We start from the raw sequence: 19436 nt of genomic DNA on the forward strand, positions 1-19436 counted from the left end.
AAAAAAACTAGATCAAATATGATATGACTTGATGTGTTTGATCTGCTCTGATCTGTGTTGAGTCTGAACTGTGGGAGTTCCTCTGAAAAAAGACTTCCTGTCCTACCGTTGCTGCTGTTGTTGATTGCACATCAAGAGCAGAGGGGTGATTTCAATCCATCTCCAGATCTTCAGTGGCTCTTTGAAGTTTGACAAGCAGACTCCCCTCACTCTGTGCCACTGTGAACCAGTGCAGCACCTCCATGGGAGAGAATGGCGCACACAGCGGCTCCTGGTTCGCCCCCTCCTCCATCCAGCCGCTGTTCCACTCCCAGCTGTCCCCGTCTGCAGACCTGGCTGTCGCTGTTTTCCTCACCTTCACAGGTAAACAGGTTGTTTCAGACACTTCCAGAGGATCATTCTTTTGGTGTGATATGGAGGAAACTGGGTGAATAAATGTGCATTGATCCTGAAGCCCAAGTAACTCTAGTGAGATGAACAGAAATTTAATCTGGGGCCAGTTTTACAAAGACATACTTTGACTTCAGTTCAGTTCTTGACCTTGAACTTGGATTCTGTAAAAAATCATCAAACTACTGATCAGGAAACACATTTTTTCTTTTGGATGCAGTAGCCTATAAAAACGTTTTACTTGAGACGTTCAGCAAAGACTGAAACGATAAAATGTAAAGTCACTGCAGTCTCTAAAACCTCATTAGCCTATATATTTTTTAGCTATGCTTCTGTCTTTTTAAAATTTGTACATTTATTTTTTGGAGTGCTAACGCTCAGCTCAGGTGTCACTGATTACAATGTTACCATGGTAACATTGGTCTTAGACCTGAATTAGTCCTGGGAATAAGGAGCTTAATGTTTTTGCAACTGCAGACAGGTGTGAGACATGTTTGTGAAACCAGGCCCTGCTCTCGCCCTCACATTTACCACTGTCCCCTCTTGTTGTTGTTGCCTCTAATTCTTCCAGGTGTCACATCATTGCTGGGGAATGGTGCGGTGCTGTTAGTCTATTGTAGGAAAAAGAAGAAGCTCCGACCTCCAGAGCTCATGACCATCAACCTGGCTGTCTGTGATTTTGGCTTCAGCCTCCTCGGAGCGCCATTTTTCATCACTTCCAGGTAGGAGAGATGCTCCACTTTCAACCAGTGTAGTCGTAAAGTCAGAGTGCTGACATTGAGTGTGATGCTGCTAACAACACACACACAGATACACACACAACAGACCAGCAGCCACGTGTGTGCAACAGAAGCTGTCGATCCATTAAGCCCTCTCTCCCTCAGCCTGTGTCACGCCTGGGTGTTTGGGGAGACTGGGTGCCTTTGGTACGGCATGCAGGGCTTTGTGTTTGGCATCGGCTCTCTGCTCACCACCTGTCTCATCTCTGTGGACCGCTGCCTAAAGATCTGCTGCTTAAGATACGGCAAGTCTGAGATCTTCTTCCTGTAACACAGGCATAAAATCTACAATCTTAAGTCTTACACACAACTGCACTCTAAACCCATCTGACTTATTGTGGACCATTGCCATGATTGTTTCCAAGGTCACATAGTTTTTTACACAAACCTTCGCCTGCTTCCACAACAGTCTGCAGGATACGCCTCCTTAATTGTACAGATGTATTGACTTGAAGAGTTATTGATTTAAAAGTCTCTCTGTGATTGCTTATGTAACAATAAAAGGCCAATTATATCTGATGTTGCTTCAAGAAAATTGTTAAGTGAAATGTCAAGACTTCCCTTGAGGTTAAGATCCCATTATGCTGACACATGCACATACTGCTTAGGTAGTGACAAGAAAAGTTCAATAAGCGCCTTGCACATGTCTCACTTCTCTAGGTCAATGGATCGAGAGGCGCCATGTGTCTCTGTCTATAGCTCTGGTTTGGGTTTACACATTATTCTGGGCTACACTGCCTGCTTTTGGCTTTGGCAGCTATAGAGGGTTTTCACCTACGTCACATTCTGGGCAGTAACCCGGATGCGCGGCCATATTGGAGGCACTCGGAGGTAAACACTGCGATCATACATACAGGACTGTGATGGAGAAATGTCCGAAACCACCGAAAAGCTCCACAAAATGTGTTGTAGATGCAAAGGCATACAGGGAAGGACTTGGTCCTCAGGAAAAGGAACGATATCTGGAAAAGTTACGTTTTATTGGTGGTGCAGATCCGTACGAGTTGGCTTCCTCGTCTTGGATCAATGACGACCCGGAGAGTCTTCCGTCGATTGCGTATCCTGATATCGTCAACTACCTGGTTTTCTCGCCAAGCCCATACACAGCGGAAGACCTTAAATCTTACAAAGGTTTGGAGGCCTATAACCAGATGGTGTGTGGATGGGTGAGAGAGATGCAGTATCAAGTCATCAACGACAGATGTGTTGTGAATGCCAAAGTAAGTAATACTACGTATTTAATCAACCTAAATGATGATGATGAATACCCAGGTGTAACATTAGCCAAGAGTTTTTAATTTCAAGTACCTCCAGTTTGATATGCATTAGTATATGATATGCACAGTCTACATTAGTATATACACTGTACAAAACATACGGAGCACTCATCGCTATCAGAGTTTAAAACCCCTGGGAGTCCTGGACCTTGCAGTGATGTAGATAAGGCTATGTTAGGCCTACCTGTTTTTTTTTTTTAAGTGAAGTGGTGAAAAACTATTTTGTTATTCTTACAGTATTATTTTGTTGCTTTGTCTTTTATTCAGGTACTCCATTCTCAGTCAATCCGAGCAACACCCCTGGAACCCTGGATAATCGCTGAGAAGTCTGGCCGGATTCTTGGAGCCCACTGCACGTGTATGGCTGGCCTCGGAGAGACGTGCACACATGTTGCTGCATTATTGTTTCTCATTGAAGAAATAGTGAAGTTGAGAGACTCAAAAACAGTGACTCAAGAAAAGGCATATTGGCTGTTACCTACTGCACTGTCAAAGGTGGAATACAGGGAATGCCGGAAGATTGACTTCACTGTAACAAAGAGATCTCAAGTAAAAGAGTTGGCCAGATGAAATGTGCTGCTCATGGACAGTCACTTGAGGAACAAAGCGCTAGTGATTTTTGCACTGTTACAGTTGGGAAAACACAACAGCCAACCAGTGACGAACTGTCATCACTATTCAGTGCTCTTAGTGCAACTGGGTCAAAGCCTGCTATTTTGTCCCTGATTGAGCCTTACTCTGACAGTTTTGTCCCCAAAGTGATTGGAGAAAATTTTCCTCCTGTGTTGACAGAACTGCGAAAGGATGAAGCAGTTCACATGGACTATAGCGATATATTGTCCATGTGCAAAGATGTAGAAATTTCAGTATCAGAAGAGCAAGCAAAGGCAGTTGAAGCCGCTACAAGGGATCAAGCTTCTTCTAAACTGTGGTTTCGATTCCGTGCTGGTCGAATTACAGCATCTAAAATGAAAACTGCATGTTGCACTGATCCAAATCAACCAGCTCAGAGCTTCATCAAAAGTGTGTGCTATCCTGAGTCATACAGATTCACATCAAAAGCCACTACCTGGGGATGTAATCATGAGAAATTTGCACGTGATATGTTTATAGATGTGCATAAGGAATCTCATGAAAATGTTAAAGTACATGACACAGGTTTCTTCATAAATCCAAGTGTGCCATTCCTGGGTGCTTCTCCCGATGGCCTAGTTTCTTGTGATTGTTGTGGTGTCAGTGTAATTGAAGTGAAATGTCCATTTTGTGTGAAAAGTGACAAGGTAGACACTGTATCCTATTTGGAGAAGGACAGTGGAGGAAAACTGACACTTAACCGAAACCATCAGTATTTCTACCAGGTGCAAACTCAACTTGGGGTGTGCAAACTGGAATCTGCCTATTTTGTTGTTTGGACAGAAAAGGATTTGCATGTTGAGCAAATTGTATTTGATGAGGAGTTCTGGGACATGATATGCCAGAAAAGCAGGCATATTTTTGACACAGCCATTATGCCAGAGTTAATTGGCAAGTTTTATACAAGACTTTCATCTACCATGGCCAATGTGTCCTCACAACCTGGAGTATCTGCCTCGGCAGAATCACATGACTCTGACTGTGCTGCAAGTACCAGTGGCCAAGAAAAAACCTGGTGTTTCTGTCATCAGGTTGAGTTTGGGAGAATGATTCTCTGTGACAATGCAAAATGTCATATTAAGTGGTTTCACTACTCGTGCATTAATATTAAGGTTGCACCAAAAGGGAAATGGTATTGCCCAGAGTGCCAAAAGCTACCTCAGTTTCAGCCAAAAAAAGGAAAGAAACCTTATAAGTGAAAAACTTTTTTTTTAGTGGACTGCTATGAAGATGTGCTCTTCAGGCACTTTGTTTTACTGTTAGTGAGTTATTGTAACTGACAAAAAGTTGTCAAACTCATTACATTACATGCAAAATTGTGTTTACAGTTCTTTAATCGTACTATAGTAATATATGCTAGAATTTATAGCACTGTACAGTTTATAAGCGTTCTGAAAACTATGTGGTTTTCCTTTAATAAATCTGTGTTCTGATGAAAGTGTTATGCTGTGTGTTCTCTCCCACAACAATACAATAACAATGACTTAACAAAAACTGAAAATTAATAATAAAGTCAAGACTTGTTGATATTTTTTTTTATTGACCGTGCATATAAAAATATACGTCAGTCAAAATCAACAATTGATGGGCAAAGGTTCACCAAAGCACAACAGACAAGTCCAATCTTATCAATGGTACAATAACCATCACTATCTTTGCACATCAAGAAATCAATTGGCAATATCCCCCCCAAAATAGTATATTTCTGGCGCACGCTTCCAATCACACGCTCAACATGAATCCTGACGTGGGCAATTTTCCTTGTGGTTTCTAAGTCAACAGGAGCTAACTGGGACTTTCCCCGAGTGAACGCTGGAATTTTTACATGGGCCATTCTACAACCTAAAGTGGCCTGAATATTAAAACCACGATCAGCAAGGACAAGATCACCAGGAACTATCTTGTCCAAAAAGCCACAGTTTTCAGTTATGTATTTATCACTTACTCTTCCTCCCCATGCATTTGAAATGTAAGACACTGTGCCCTGTGGTGTAATACCAATCAAGAATTTAACTGTGTTATGGTGCTTGTAAGAAGACCATGTTTCTGCCCTGGCTATAAGGTTAGATGGACGTTCTATAAAAACTTCAAAACAATCAATAATAACAGCACACTTTTTCCCAAAATGTTTCCTGAATTGCATTGGCATAGTTTTTTGCAAATGCTCTCTTTCTGGCCATATGATAAGTGGCTTCATACGAATAAACATGACATCAATGACATCAGTGACTATCCTCGAAGCAGTGGCTACTGATATGTTAAATGCATATGAAAGGAAGGTTGTAGAAACATTAAGCCTAAGGCGCATCAGTGTCAGCATCAACTGCTTAAACTTATCAAGTGACTTCTTCACAGGAAGGTGGGGACTAAGGAATGTGAAGAGAACCAACAGTATCTGGTATGTAGGTAGGCCAGTGAAAAATAAAACCTTTTCATCCTTATCAACAAATGCACTTTGGTCATATGAAGTGGACAAATGTGTCACATCAGAGCGCAAATGAATGTTCTCAGTTCTAAGACTTTGAAGTTCACTTGTCATAGTCTCAATGAAATCACCAGTCATATCAGTCTGAGTCCCTGTGCTGCACAAATTACTGCTGACGTAATCACTTGTCAAAGGGTCATCCGTCTCAGGATCATCAGTCCCAGCAGCAGCAGCAGCAGCAGCAGCAGCATCATCCTTCAGTCTCTGCTGGGCTCTATTCAAACGACGTTTGTAGCGTGATGTCCCTGTTTCTTCAGGTGACCTTTGCTGACCTGTCATTCCAACAGATGGCACCCAATCTGGGTCATCCTTTTGATAAAGGTCAGATCTTTTACCTGTAATACAGAGAAGTACAGCACATTTAATTTTAGCTCTACATTTTAAGAACGATGCTGCTACTGTAGCAGGCTATTAAATGTGATTATTATGTCAATAATGCCACATGCAGTAGCTTGATATGAATTATATTATTATCATCACAGTAGAACATTCGCTAAGAGCCGCTGCTATCAACAATTCACTTACCTGACAAGAAATGGGCCGAACAAATTCGGATGTTGTCCAGATTTTTCCCTCGCAGATCTTGGTTGAGCCTCGCCAACCACAAGCGCCTCCTTTCCTCCGATAACTTTTCGCATTGCTCTCCTTGATTTGTTATAACTTTTGGCAGTCTATAAAACTCCAAATGTTTTTCACGGTCTGACCGATTGGTACAGCCAGAAACACGACAATAATTCACCATCTTTCCTTCGACGTTCGGGATCTGCCGGAGTGCGTGCGCTCTGTTTACCTGCGGCTCCAATACCTCCAGTACCTCCAATATGGCGACTTCCGGTTTGACGACGCGGTGATGACGCGCCGTGAAAACCCTCTGCACCATTGACTGGTAATCTTGGTTACCTATTGATACAAGTACAATATCACACAGAAATTTGTGTTACGAGTGTGTTTCCTGATACATTTGCAGACAAACATGATTAATATCCAGCCTGTTTCACTATTTCCAGGTGGAGAATGAGATTGTCTCCAAAAGACAGACTCTATATCTTCCTCATCCTGACTTGGTGCTTGGGATTTCCCACACTCACCATCATCACTTCATATTTAGCCATCCTGCTGACGGTGAGTACAGCAGCTGATTCATCATCCATTCTTTGGTCTTTACTTTGTTGAATGTATTAGATACAAATATTAATGGTTGAATGCTTTAGCACACCTCTATTTTCACCTCTGTTAAGTTAAAGTGATAGTTCACCCAAAATTCAAATTTCACTCATTATCTACTCACCCTCATGTCGACTAAGGGCTGGGAGAAGTTTCAGAGTCCTCCGTGCCTTCTCTGAGTTACAGCGGGGCTCCGTGCAGCACTGCATGACGGTTGCGAACGGGGCTCAATTTTCTTCGTCCAAAAAAACACACCAAAAAACATCCAAATACCTCCACACAGCTCGTCTGTAATGTCCCTCTTGTATTGAAGCCCCAACATGAGAAATAGCACGGAGGACTCTGAAACTTCTCCCAGCCCTTAGTCGACATGAGGGTGAGTAGATAATGAGTGAAATTTGAATTTTGGGTGAACTATCTCTTTAAGTCTGATATCTCAAAGTACTCTGAAATTAAAGAATAGCTTGAACATTTATTATTAATACATTTTTGACTCTTCCAGCGACTGAACACACTTATATGGTCTTCTCTCTTCCATGAAAATCAAATGGAAGTTCATCCTGGCACTGTTGCAAAGGTTCTCGCTGTTGTGTTGCACATCAGGCAGAGGTGGCCTGAAAATTAGAGGAGCAAGATCGTGACAGGGAGGTCGCTGATTCGATCCCCAGAGTGTCAGGATTAAATCTGGGTTCGGAAAAGTGAAACAACAGCATTTCTGGTGTCCTTGAGTCCCTGCTCCAGTGGAGCTGCTCACTGTACTGTGCAGCTTCCAGGTGTGAATATGTGCAACAGTGTGAATGCAATTAGTTATTTATGACAAAACTTTTTCCAATTACTGTTGCATCATTTACAGGTTGAGGAAGTGAAGAATCCAGTGTAAAATTGCAACTCTGGCACCTCCTAGTGATGGTAACAAAAAAAGACACTGTGGTCTTACAGTAAAGCCCCCAGATACAGTGTGTATCAGCTGATTTGTAGTCATTTTGACTAAATCCATTATGACATAACCCAAGTCATATTGAATTTAATTTAATGAAAAACAGTCAATATTCAGTAACCCTACACCAGACATCAAAACAATCAATTGAAACAAACAGCCTTTCTGTATTTACTTGGTAATTTCTAATGGGACATGGGTCATAATTCAAGGTGCTATGAATCAAGGTGCATATTTTGAAATAAATGTGCTTCTGTTTCTAGGTCTACAGATCAAATCGCACCTTAGCATCTATACCGTCCTCCTCTGTCAGCCACACCAGTAAAGACCTCAGACTTGCAAAGGTAGAGCTTTGTGACAATACATTTTATTCCCTGATAAACAACCCAGAAGCGAACAATGACCTGCTTGTTTATTCCAGATGGCTGCTGTGGTGTGCAGCGCCTTCCTAGTGGCCTGGATGCCCTACGCCACCATGTCTCTCATCTCAGCCCTCATCCCCAGAGACGACCAAGAGGCAGAAAGCACAGCGGTAGAGGAGTCCACTGCCACGGCTTCACACCCTCCAAAGATCCTGGACGTCCCCTCGCTGCTCAACTGGACGGCCACAGAATATTATAGACAAATGCATTACAACCCCGAGGAGAAATGGGGTCATGTGGCCAACGTGAATCTCAACTCGGGCCTGAATGGAAGCACGTTCACCTCCGCACTTGGCAAGGAAGCTGAATCAAAAACCAGGAGCCCGCAGCTGCCACCTGTGGTCAGTTTGATCCCTGCTATGTTTGCCAAGTCCCACTGCATGATGAATCCTTTAATTTACCAGATCATGAACAGGGAGTTCAGGGACGACGTCTATGTGATGCTGTTTGGTCGAGAGAAGGCAGAGAAGAGGCGAGTGCAAAAGAGGAGCTTATATGAAAGTAAGGACCATTACTAAACTTACAGCTTAAAGGAAGTTTCAAATGTTTAGATTTAGCCAATTTCAAGTCTCTTGAACTTATTTTTCTTTCTTCTCTCCTAAGGGAGCATCATCAGCCTCTCCTATTCCCAGGACTATAGGAGGAAGAAGAGCAACTCTTTGTCCGTGGGGAGGGGAAACATAAGTAGTGGAGGAAGAACAGGCCCCTGGGTTGATAGTAGAGCAGAGGAGGCTGATGTGTTGGACTTTGCCTCTTTGGACACATGGAAGAAGACAGGAGGAGATTTAACCACGTCAAGCACAGTCTGATAGATAGATAGATAGATAGATAGATAGATAGATAGATAGATAGATAGATAGATAGATAGATAGATAGATAGATAGATAGATAGATAGATAGATAGAGATGTTATTATTTATATTACATAACAACCCAATCCTTTCTACTGCTGTTTGCTCTGTCTGTCTCATGCCTGCACTCTAACCCCAATGCGGAGGTTTTCACACCCACTTGTCTTTCACTTGTCAACCACATAAGTGACAGAAACACCTTAAACTGAATACTGTGTGATAAAGTGTAGCTTGCTTTATGCAGCACAAGTAGCAAAACAAATATGATTCTGTCTCTCTGTGACTTATTTATGTTCTGTCAAGTTTTTCACTAACTCTGTTCCTGGCGAGAAATCTTTTTTTAATATATATATATACAGTGGAACTTTCAAACAAATTTACCTGGTTAAAGATTTGAAAGATTGTAGAAATTAATAAAGCTTAATTGAGCTCTTGTAAATCTGGCCTTGAGCTTTATGAACTTGGGTGTGACAGTTTAACCTAAGAAACAGCGACCTCTGCAGGAGGTGGCTCCTACAGGAGACAGGGGCCGTGGTCGGTTCAGACATTGTGTAGGATAGGCTAGAGTTGAAATTACCCTGGTTATTATAGTAAAGTTATTATAACAAAGCAATAGTTATTATTCACTTTATTCAGCGGGTGTTTCCCTGATGTTTAGATGGTGCTGCCCTCTCTCTGTAGGTATAAACTTAGGCTTTTTGTAATAGCTAGATACACGTGATTGTGAGTTTCAGCCTTTTATTTCCCAAATCAACAGGGGACCACATCCTAACAGCTGTACAGATGTTCCCCTTGGATTCAGATCACAAATCAGTCACACTGACACTGCTGATTTCTCCATCTATAATGCCTGAGCCCTGTGAATTTCAGCCTGTTATTCCCAGATTCAGCACCACACCGTCTGAAAAACATGGCACCGAGCCAATCCACGGGAACCAAACGGTTAAAGGATCAGCGCTCCTCTAGTCGCGTCTTTACGGTAGCCGTGCTCTTCCAATCCCGCAGCACTTTCTCCTCCTGCCTGCGGTCACATCTTGTTGCCAGAACTTCAGTGACGCGGTGACACTGGATTTCTTTGTTATTCATTCACGCTCTGCGTCGTTTTTCGTCGCTTAATTGCGTTTTCTTTTTGCGAAACATCTCGCCGAGGCGCAGAGCCAGCGTCGCCGCTTCCCCGCAGCCCAAAAAACCTGGAGCCGCTTATGGATGTTTGGTTGCGGACCGACAGAGAGCACTGATCCATCAGCCGCCGTTAAGACCCCAGCTTTAAGGATCAGATTCTTATTTAGACACGGTTACATAAGCAGGTGACTACTGGCGTCCTGTGCGCACGTCTTCCAGGTCTGTAGCAGCTTCTTCTTTATTTATTCAGTCATTATTCTGTTCTGAGCAAGAAACATTCCCGTCCGTGTTCATGCCAGATCTGCAGCGCTTTAGTTTTCCATACCATAGCATGAATCCTTTGTTGTTGGCCAACGCGCATCTCCAACAGCATCCTCAACAGAGCCAAACACCCGGACACCCAGACTCTCCCTCAGGCCTCCTGCCCGACGCCGTTTTCGGTGGAGCTGACCCAGCGTCCTTTCTGCTCGGTGAGCCCGCTGGCCCGGGGCCTGATCAGCCGGGGCCTGACTTCACCGCACCCTCTCAGACCTCACCTTTCCTCCACCACAACCACAGCAGCCACTTTCAGCACCGCGCCGTGCCGCATCCTCCAGCCATGGCTCTCAGGAACGACTTGGGATCCAACATCAGCGTCCTCAAGACTCTCAACCTGAGGTTCAGATGCTTTTTGGCCAAAGTGCATGAATTAGAGCGCAGAAATAAGATTTTAGAGAAGCAGCTGCAACAGGCGCTGGATGCCAACAAGGGTTGTCAGGGTGGGTGTTGTGACAACAGCGCGCATACCCAGGAGGCAGGTGTGCAGACCGGGTTTGTTGGTACCATACCGCTCAGGCCGGGATCCCTCCCCTTCCATAACACCAACAACTCAGCCAGGAGGCCGACAACACTGTTCCCACCGCCGCTCACATCAGCCCCCCCACCTGCAGTTTCTGAAAATACCAGTTCAACCCAAACAAATACCAGTAACCCATCCATCACCATCAGCCAGTCCTCTCCCTGTGTGGACTCCCCTGGCTATAAAACTGCCCCCTACACCAGCGCAGGCCAGGGCAGCTCCACCAACCCTCCTCCACGGTTCCTTCCAGGCACCATCTGGTCCTACAACCACACCCGCAAGTTTGGCCCCGGTGCAGAGCGTCTGACCAGCCCAGGAGTGTCCTGGGTGCATCCTGATGGAGTTGGGGTCCAGATTGACACCATCACCCCTGAGATAAGGGCCCTGTATAATGTCCTGGCCAAGGTGAAGAGGGAGAGAGATGAGTATAAACGCAGGTAAATGAAATACAACCATGTTTTTATTACACTTATAACAGCACAGAGCATGGGACTGTGGTTCTCCTAATGATCCATTTTAGTTGGAGTGAGCAGAGCAGTAAAGCAGCTGCAGACCAGCTGTCTCCAACAGGAGCAGAGTCAGCACAAAGCCTCTCCATCCATCACCTCCAGCCTGACCCTGCAGCCACTTTTATGTCTAACCGGAGAGGCAGGTGCTGCTGCTAGAAATACACCCCAAAAAAAATTAACACATCATGGGCTAAATATAAAGAAGAATGAAGGTCAAAGCTTGGCAGGGACGTCCAAATGTTCAGCTCAGGGCTCATGAAGCTCCATAGAGAGATGACTCACCCTTGGGTGACAATGTTTACAGGAACATTAGGGAAAATCCATCCTGACATACAGCTCATTTTGACTGTACAGGCGATTTTTCATTTCTGAAACTGAGCAAATTTCCATAGATTAAAAAAATGGGTGGTAATTTCACCTCATCACAAATCCTGGCCACTGTGTATAAGGAGACAAACATTATGATGCTGTAGCGTACATCAGACTTGTGCTTCACTGTTGTTAGCCCTAAATTCAGGTAAACAATGCAGATATAGATCTGAATTGGTGAGTCCACTCAAAATAATATTTCTATTACTTATGGCCTATTTTAATGCATTGTTTTTAAAAGCAAAATAACTAAATATTAATGGTACCTGGTTTGAAAATGTCACAGTGTTCTCTGAGAAATCACAATGGGGATTTTTATAGGAAATAGATAGACTAATCAATAAAGTAAATGATGATGAAAATAATGGCTAGTTGCAGCCCACGGATCACGTGACATCTCCAACTAAATCACTCTGAGCCCACACTTGGTCACTCATGGTGTGTTGATCAGCAGAGTGTCCGATGTAGCTGCAGATCAGACTGATTTATATACACATAAAGTGTATTGTGTAATAGGATGGTGTATTTTCTGTCCTCAGTCAACTACATGAGGCCTCATGTCCCAGAACATCCAACACCCCTCATATGAGTCCCCTCATATTATGTCCAAATGAGCAGCCATGCATTCTTCACTGAGGAGATGACGACCACAGTGAAGTGGGCTCTTTGTGAATGAGGGAGAGGGACGAGCCTGACTGTGTGACATCACACACATACTGTATTTGTGTGAAGAGACTTGAGGGAGGATGTTTCCAGGCCCTTTGGTGCAGAAAGTTGACATTGTTGTTTTTGCACACCCCTCTGTGTGTGACATCTAGCCCTTTTCCTTTTATTCAAGGACAAGTTTCCTCTCTCTCTCTCTCTCTCTCTCTCTCTCTCTCTCTGCCCACCATACTCTCAATGCCATTTTTGTTTCCTCGCTTAAACCAGATACACTCCAACACATTGAGCTGTTCCCCCGCTTCTCTCATGTTTTCTGCCTCTCTTCTCCCCCTCTGTGCACCCCCCCTCTCTCTCTACACGCCACACTGTATCTGCAATGCAGCATGCACTGCAAGCTGTAACTGCTGGGTGGATGGGGGCTTGGCTTGCAGAAGGAAGCACGGTCTGCGCGCTCTCACCTTACTGATCAAACAAGCCTCCTCTACGGCAACAACAACTCCTGTTTCATGACTCAGTTTCTTTCAGATTTAGTATTCCCTATAGGTCTTCATGTGCCGCAGCATTCTGCATTTCAAAGAGCATTTATATAAAAAAACAGAGGCTGCAGTCTCTGCAGCGATGTGGATTTCCCACATGTGTTATGAGAAGTGACAGAATCTGAGATCACACACAGGGGTCTGTGCTCAGGCTTTTAAATGTATTAAAAATCAGATTCATGGTCCAATCATCTGAGCAATATCATAGTCGCAAGCCATCCATCAAACAGCCAATTCATCAGTGAATCACTCACACACAGTCACTCGGTCACTCACACCTTTTCTATTTCCTGGACCGTGGATTGCATCCTAGTGTGATTTCACTACACCTCATTCATATTTTTCTGTCAGATCTCTCTTCACTCAGCCAGATTGAAATCCAGTTTGTATTTTCATGCATGTAGAACACAAACCCCAGAAGGCTGTGATAAAAAAAAAACACTGCACTGTAGACACCAGAGTAAGCTCCCATGCACTGGCTTAACCTTCAAGTGTTCAGTGCCTTGGTCAAGGGCGCTCAGACCCGCTCAGACATATGGCCAGGAGGAGCTCCTCCTTGATTTGACATTTTTCATCTCTCCGGTGTCATTGTCTGCTACTGTGGCTGGAGCTTTTGCAAATGTGGCTCCTGTACAATCATGCACTTCCCCTGTGTGGTCCTGTGGGAAAATAGTTGAGCCATTGTCAGATTGTTTTATTGTCAGTAGGTTTCCTTGGGACAGATGTAGTAGTTAGTCAACATCTGGCCAGATTGCCCGAGGGCTTAATAAAATTATTTCTCTTTATACCTGCCTGACTTCAGCAGATAAAGACAAAACATCCTAATTGACCAGGTGTATGAGGCCAAATACTCAGTCACGTCCTGTACCTGTACCACTACTAATATAAATGTGACCTGTGTCTGATCTGTTTGTTCTTTATTTACACCAATGGCTCACTACTTCTCTTCTTCCTCTTTGTGTTGTGTCTCTCAGGTGGGAAGAAGAATACACCATGAGGATGGATTTGCAGCAGAAGATTGCAGACCTGCAAGAGGTAACATCCTCTGTGTGTGTGTGTGTGTGTGTGTGTGTGTGTGTGTGTGTGTGTGTGTGTGTGTGTGTGTGTGTGTGTGTGTGTGTGTGTGTGTGTGTGTGTGTGTGTGTGTGTGTGTGTGTGTGTGTGTGTGTGTGTGTGTGTGTGTGTGTGTGTGTGTGTGTGTGTGTGTGTGTGTGTGTGTAGATAGGTAGGCAGGCACAGAGCCGCAGACCTGCAGTGCAGCGTGTGGGAAAAAAAGTGTTCTTACCTCAGATTCAATGCACGTGTATCATTACCAGGAATCTATACGTGACCCCATTACGCAGGCACGACCACATCGGTAGATCAGTAGACCACAAGCAACAAAAACACCATGTGAGACTGAGGTGGGCTTGGCCAGAGTTGTAGCACATACTGTATGAATAAGTTAACAGGGTGAAGAGAGAATTATGATGCCATCAGATGAATGTAAAGCTCCCCGGAGGAGATGATGCATTCAGTGTTTACAATCTTTCTCTCTCTTGCAGACAAAGTAAAGGCTTTTATTTTTGCTGATGACCCCCGCCTGCATAATGTAACAGCTAATTTCCTGTAATAAGAGAGTGGGTGCTGTGTCAGGCCAGCTCTGTGGGTGTGTGCATTTTGGTAATTAGTGTTTACATGTGTGTTCTTGATGGCCTCCTTTGTATCTGCAGGACCTGCAGGAGAGCGAGGGCTGTCAGGACGAACTGGCTCTGAGGGTTCAGCAGCTGAAGGCGGAGCTGGTTCTCTTCAAAGGCCTCATGAGCAATGTGAGCGCAGAAGAGCCCACACACCAATATAACATCATACACACCCTCAGCTAATAACAGTAATCTGCTGTCCTAAACGGACACACACTGTCACACACACCTCTCAAAAGAGATGTATTGAATAGTAAATGATTTTGTTGCTGTCTCGTTGACGTCACTCTCTAATGAGGCACTACTTTTACGTTCTAATTAGTGGTTTGAGTGTAACATGTCAAACAAAACTCGGAGTTCGAGTTATTCATGTTCTGTAGGCTTTTTATTTCTCTCCGAAGAACAGTTACTACTTATCCGAAGATGAGTAGTAAATAGCAGAACTAAAATCCATTTATTAGCAGCTATTAACACTCCAAATATAGACTTGATGGTTTACTGTATTAGTAAAAAAGAAATGTGACCCTTTCTTAGTAAATGAGTTATTAACCTTTGATCAAGCCATTTTTACACATTAGAAATCATTTGATATGATTGCTGTATCAGGAAGTGGTGCCATAATTCAACATATTTTTCGAGTAACTGTTTCCGTTTTCTTCTTTCCTCCATCCTCTGCAGAATTTGTCAGAGCTGGACAGTAAGATCCAGGAGAAGGCCATGAAGGTGGACATGGACATCTGCCGCAGGATCGACATCACCGCTCGTCTGTGCGACGTGGCTCAGCAGAGGAACTGTGAAGATGTGATCCAGATGTATCAGGTATCTGACCGGTTTATGCTCTCCGAATCATCTTGCCGCCGAGATGTCGATGTGTTTATTGATGATGAAAACGTCCGCGCAGGTTCCCAACAACCAATCATCCTTAAACTGTCGCCGGAAACAAACCCCTCTGTCATTCAACGGGAGCGAGTGTGACGAACCTGTTAGCACCTCTGAAAGTGACGGAGGCGTGGTCAAAGACGACGACCACTGTGGCTCATCGGCCAATCAGATCAATGAGGAGATGCAGAGGATGCTGAACCAACTGTAAGTGGTTTGACTTTGAAATGTGATGAGCGTAGCAGAGGTGTCATTCAGTCCTGCACTTCCACTAATTACTTCTCAACGCGTGTGCGTGTTTTGTACTTTTCTTTCTAGGCGTGAATGTGAGTTTGAAGATGACTGTGACAGTCTGGCTTGGGAGGAGACTGAGGAAACTCTGCTTCTTTGGGAGGATTTCCCAGGATGCACTCTGCCTCCCGACCCCACCCATCCACCAGGCGAGGTAATCTCAGTACAACTGACTCTAGTAAAATTAGATAAGATTTTATTTGTCATTCTTATGCATCACATGAAAACGACATTGTATTTCACACAATGATTTTGATGATGATGATTATAATCACAGGACATAGACCTTTACTTGGACATAAGGGAATTAACACTGTAAAGCAGGTAATTCAATTCAAAACTGTCTTGTAACATTTCCTAACTTTGTGAATCTTATAATTTAATTCAAGAACTCCATGTTACAGTTACTCCTTTATTAGATTCACTCCATCCATACTACAATACATCAGCCTTCATTCAGCAAACACTCTTGTTTCCACAATTACTTAGACTTATTCAGATTCTTATTCACTGTCTGGCACAGTTGACTCAATGAAACCAAAAAGACAAATGTAACCTTGTTTGTTTTTTATTGCTGACACGAATCATTACTTGAGCTTTAAGTTCAGTGATTGTCTCATTAGTCAGTTCTGCTATCACTGTAATTGACTGGATGAGGGAGGGACACTTGTTAGTGTTCAAGTTCTGCTTTTTCTCAGTTGTCATCCTTCAGGCGGCTCCGTGCGTGTTGATGTAGTCGCTTCACGGGTGGAGTTGATCCGTCAGTGGATACGGTTTCATCTCAGGTCCGATTTATATGTATCTCTCGCAGCCCAGCCCACTGACCTTCACTGCTCTTCACTGCTCTGCTGCTGGGAGAGGGCCATTTCAGGATAAAACACTACACATACACACACACACACGGACAGATGCGATATCCGGCCTGTATCGGTGTACAGTGTGTTTGTTTCCAAGAAATGCGTGTAGGTATTTGTTTTCATTCAGCGGCTGTGTGTTTGTTTGAACAGTCTGCTGCCCCTTCAGAGGGAGGAGCTGCATTAGTCAGTGAAATTCGAGCTGATGGGAGCAGAAAGCCAGCTGTGTGCTCCAACTGCAGCATCATTTTCTTTGTGTCTGACTTGTTAGATGATTAGCACGCAAACACGTCATTCTTGCTGCTACGTGTTCGTTTATCTCATCGCATGCTATTTACAGCCAAATTAAATCCAACCAGAAATATCAACTCTTTGAAAATGTCCCTCTCTCTTCTGTCTGTGTCTCTCTGTCTCTACCAGGAGGACACTCTGGAAAAGGTGATTAACGACACAGAGTGTCTGTTTAAGTCCCGAGAGAAGGAATACCAAGAGACAATTGACCAGATTGAGGTCAGGCAGCCGTTTAATATTTTCTACTTTCAAGTATGTCTGTACATGTGTAGAAGGGCTTGTGGCTTGTATTGATTCTGTTTTTAATTTTCCTATACAACATCATGTAGCTTTAGTGAATGCCTGAATTATTCTTTAGGACTCATTTCAGCTTTTTGCATTTAATTCAGTGACAAGCTCTTCAAGTCCTCGTGTTTTAGAGACAAACAAACTGTAGCAATTCTCAACATTTCTAGAAACAACTCTTCATTTAGATGTGACATTAAGAGTTTGGTTGGTGGTTTGTCTGTTTGGTTTTCTGGCTCCAGCTGGAACTGGCCACAGCGAAGAGTGACATGAACCGACACCTGCACGAGTACATGGAGATGTGCTCAATGAAGAGAGGCTTGGACGTTCAGATGGAGACCTGCAGGAGACTCATCACACAGAGTGGAGACAGGTAACACACACACAAACACACACACAGTGTACATTATTTCTCTAATAGCCCTGGTTGCAATTCTTTTCATTTGATAACACTTTATTTGCCTTGTAGGTAACATGTGGAGTCGTCATGCAGCATTTGTATACAGTCTGCAAACATTAAATAAATTCTTTGTAACATTTGTGTAGTTGTAATGCACTACATCTGTCTGCAATTACATGTAAGTCTATTATGGGGAAATATCTTATTTATTCAGTTATTTATTCTGTACACACCAGCCTCTATCAGTGGGTGTCCATACATCATAATCATCATCTTACAATTATGTTAGTGTGTTATAAAACATTTGTTAATTATGTTAATGCTGCTTATAAATTCTAAAGAGGGGAGAATTAAATTGCTGATTTTCAGCGTAAAATCCTTTGAATTGTTTCATTTAATGTCAAAGACTTTATTCTCCAAATAGGCTGAACTGTTTGCTCGCTTGTGGACAGATCTTATATGTTTGCATGTTAATCAGACCTGCGGTGCACAGGATTAAATGCTCTTCTGTCAACAACTAACTGCAGAGAAACCAGCTGAACACTGTGATTGATACTAAGGAAAGAGTCACAAAGAACTGACGATATAAAATCAATCAAATTGATTTGAAACCATGGGACCTGTAAAATCCAAGCCTGCATCTCTGTGTCTGTCTCTCACAGCAACACTGCAGCGCCCGTGTCGTCCGATGAAAGCGACCAGAGAGAAAACGACCGGTCTTCGTCATCTCCGCCTTCGTCCTCGAGCGCTGGGAGATCTTGACACCTCCTCAACCCAGCAGCAGCAGCGGAGGAGGAGGAGGAGGAGGAGGCCACGGACACGCGACCTCCGCCGCACCCAGCTATACAGTAGTACCACACTGACGCAATAGACACCTGTAACTATGGCAACACCATGTTTACATCTGAACCTCCTCTTCATTGACCTATATCAATCATTCTCGCGCTGTCCACGCAAATCAGCTTTGGTCTGAGGAGACTCTGAGCGGTGCGTTTGAGCAGCGAGCTGGATGACGCTTGAAGAAGCGGCTGCGAGTCGTGGGCCCGCGCCCCTCTGATACAGTGAGGCAGTGCAGTGCTGTAGGCTGCAAAAAGAGCAAAGCATGACTTTTTCACCACCCACTCACCAATAAAACACCTGTTAACCTGTTAATGAGTACAATAATCTAGCACATTTAGATAACCATATACTATACGGTTACAGCTTCAAAGCCAACTTCACAAAATATACAGTCCTAGAATTTACACTCTCTCTACAAACCTACACAAAAGCAGGAGGCAGATTCATTTCAGTCTAACACTGCAGCGTTGGTGACCTGACTTGGCACTGATACATGAAAAAGTGCACCGATGAGCGTCAAATATGAGTTTGAGCCTTTAAAGTCTGATATGATGTCATGATTCAGCATTTTACTGCCTCGCAGTCGCAGATTGGCTCACTTGGTATCTGTAGTACTCTATGGGCAAAGTGAAGCTAAAGTCATCAATAAGTCATAACATCTGTGCTTCATTTAGCAAAACATTAAGAGGAAAAATGATAAAAATAACCAAAACATTAGCTGTGTGTAAACTGGAGCAGCAGGGTTGTGTCTCTGCACGCCAACCAAGATGCCTTGTGCCTCTGGCCAGTATTGTTGGGTATGATGTTGAAAAGAACGTTTTGATCTCCATGGTCAAACGACATCATTATACTGTGGTCACCCGCCTGGATTCAAATAGTTTGACCGTGTTGTCTGTTGCTGATGTGCTTTGTGCTTTTCCTGGCTGACCTAGAGGAAAATGT

General features: G+C 43.7%; 2 protein-coding genes across 2 annotated transcripts; both read left to right on the forward strand.

Moving 5' to 3' along the window:
• Positions 1-242: 242 nt before the first annotated feature.
• Positions 243-8896, forward strand: opn9 (opsin 9; the record flags this gene model as incomplete). The annotated part of the gene is made up of 8 exons (XM_083989555.1): positions 243-363; positions 962-1112; positions 1275-1414; positions 1830-1962; positions 6572-6686; positions 7929-8009; positions 8087-8588; positions 8691-8896. The coding sequence occupies 8 exons, from the start codon at positions 243-245 to the stop codon at positions 8894-8896; spliced, it is 1449 nt and encodes a 482-aa protein (XP_083845681.1).
• Positions 8897-9974: 1078 nt separating this feature from the next.
• On the forward strand, positions 9975-18465 carry iffo1b (intermediate filament family orphan 1b). Its single transcript, XM_083989620.1, has 9 exons — positions 9975-11335; positions 13950-14010; positions 14688-14783; positions 15333-15473; positions 15556-15740; positions 15852-15978; positions 17099-17188; positions 17497-17627; positions 18317-18465. The coding sequence occupies exons 1-9, from the start codon at positions 10353-10355 to the stop codon at positions 18414-18416; spliced, it is 1914 nt and encodes a 637-aa protein (XP_083845746.1). The 5' UTR covers positions 9975-10352; the 3' UTR covers positions 18417-18465.
• The last annotated feature ends 971 nt before the right edge of the window (positions 18466-19436 follow it).

This window comes from Trachurus trachurus (assembly GCF_905171665.1).
Source record: "Trachurus trachurus genome assembly, chromosome: 16".
Taxonomy (NCBI): domain Eukaryota; kingdom Metazoa; phylum Chordata; class Actinopteri; order Carangiformes; family Carangidae; genus Trachurus; species Trachurus trachurus.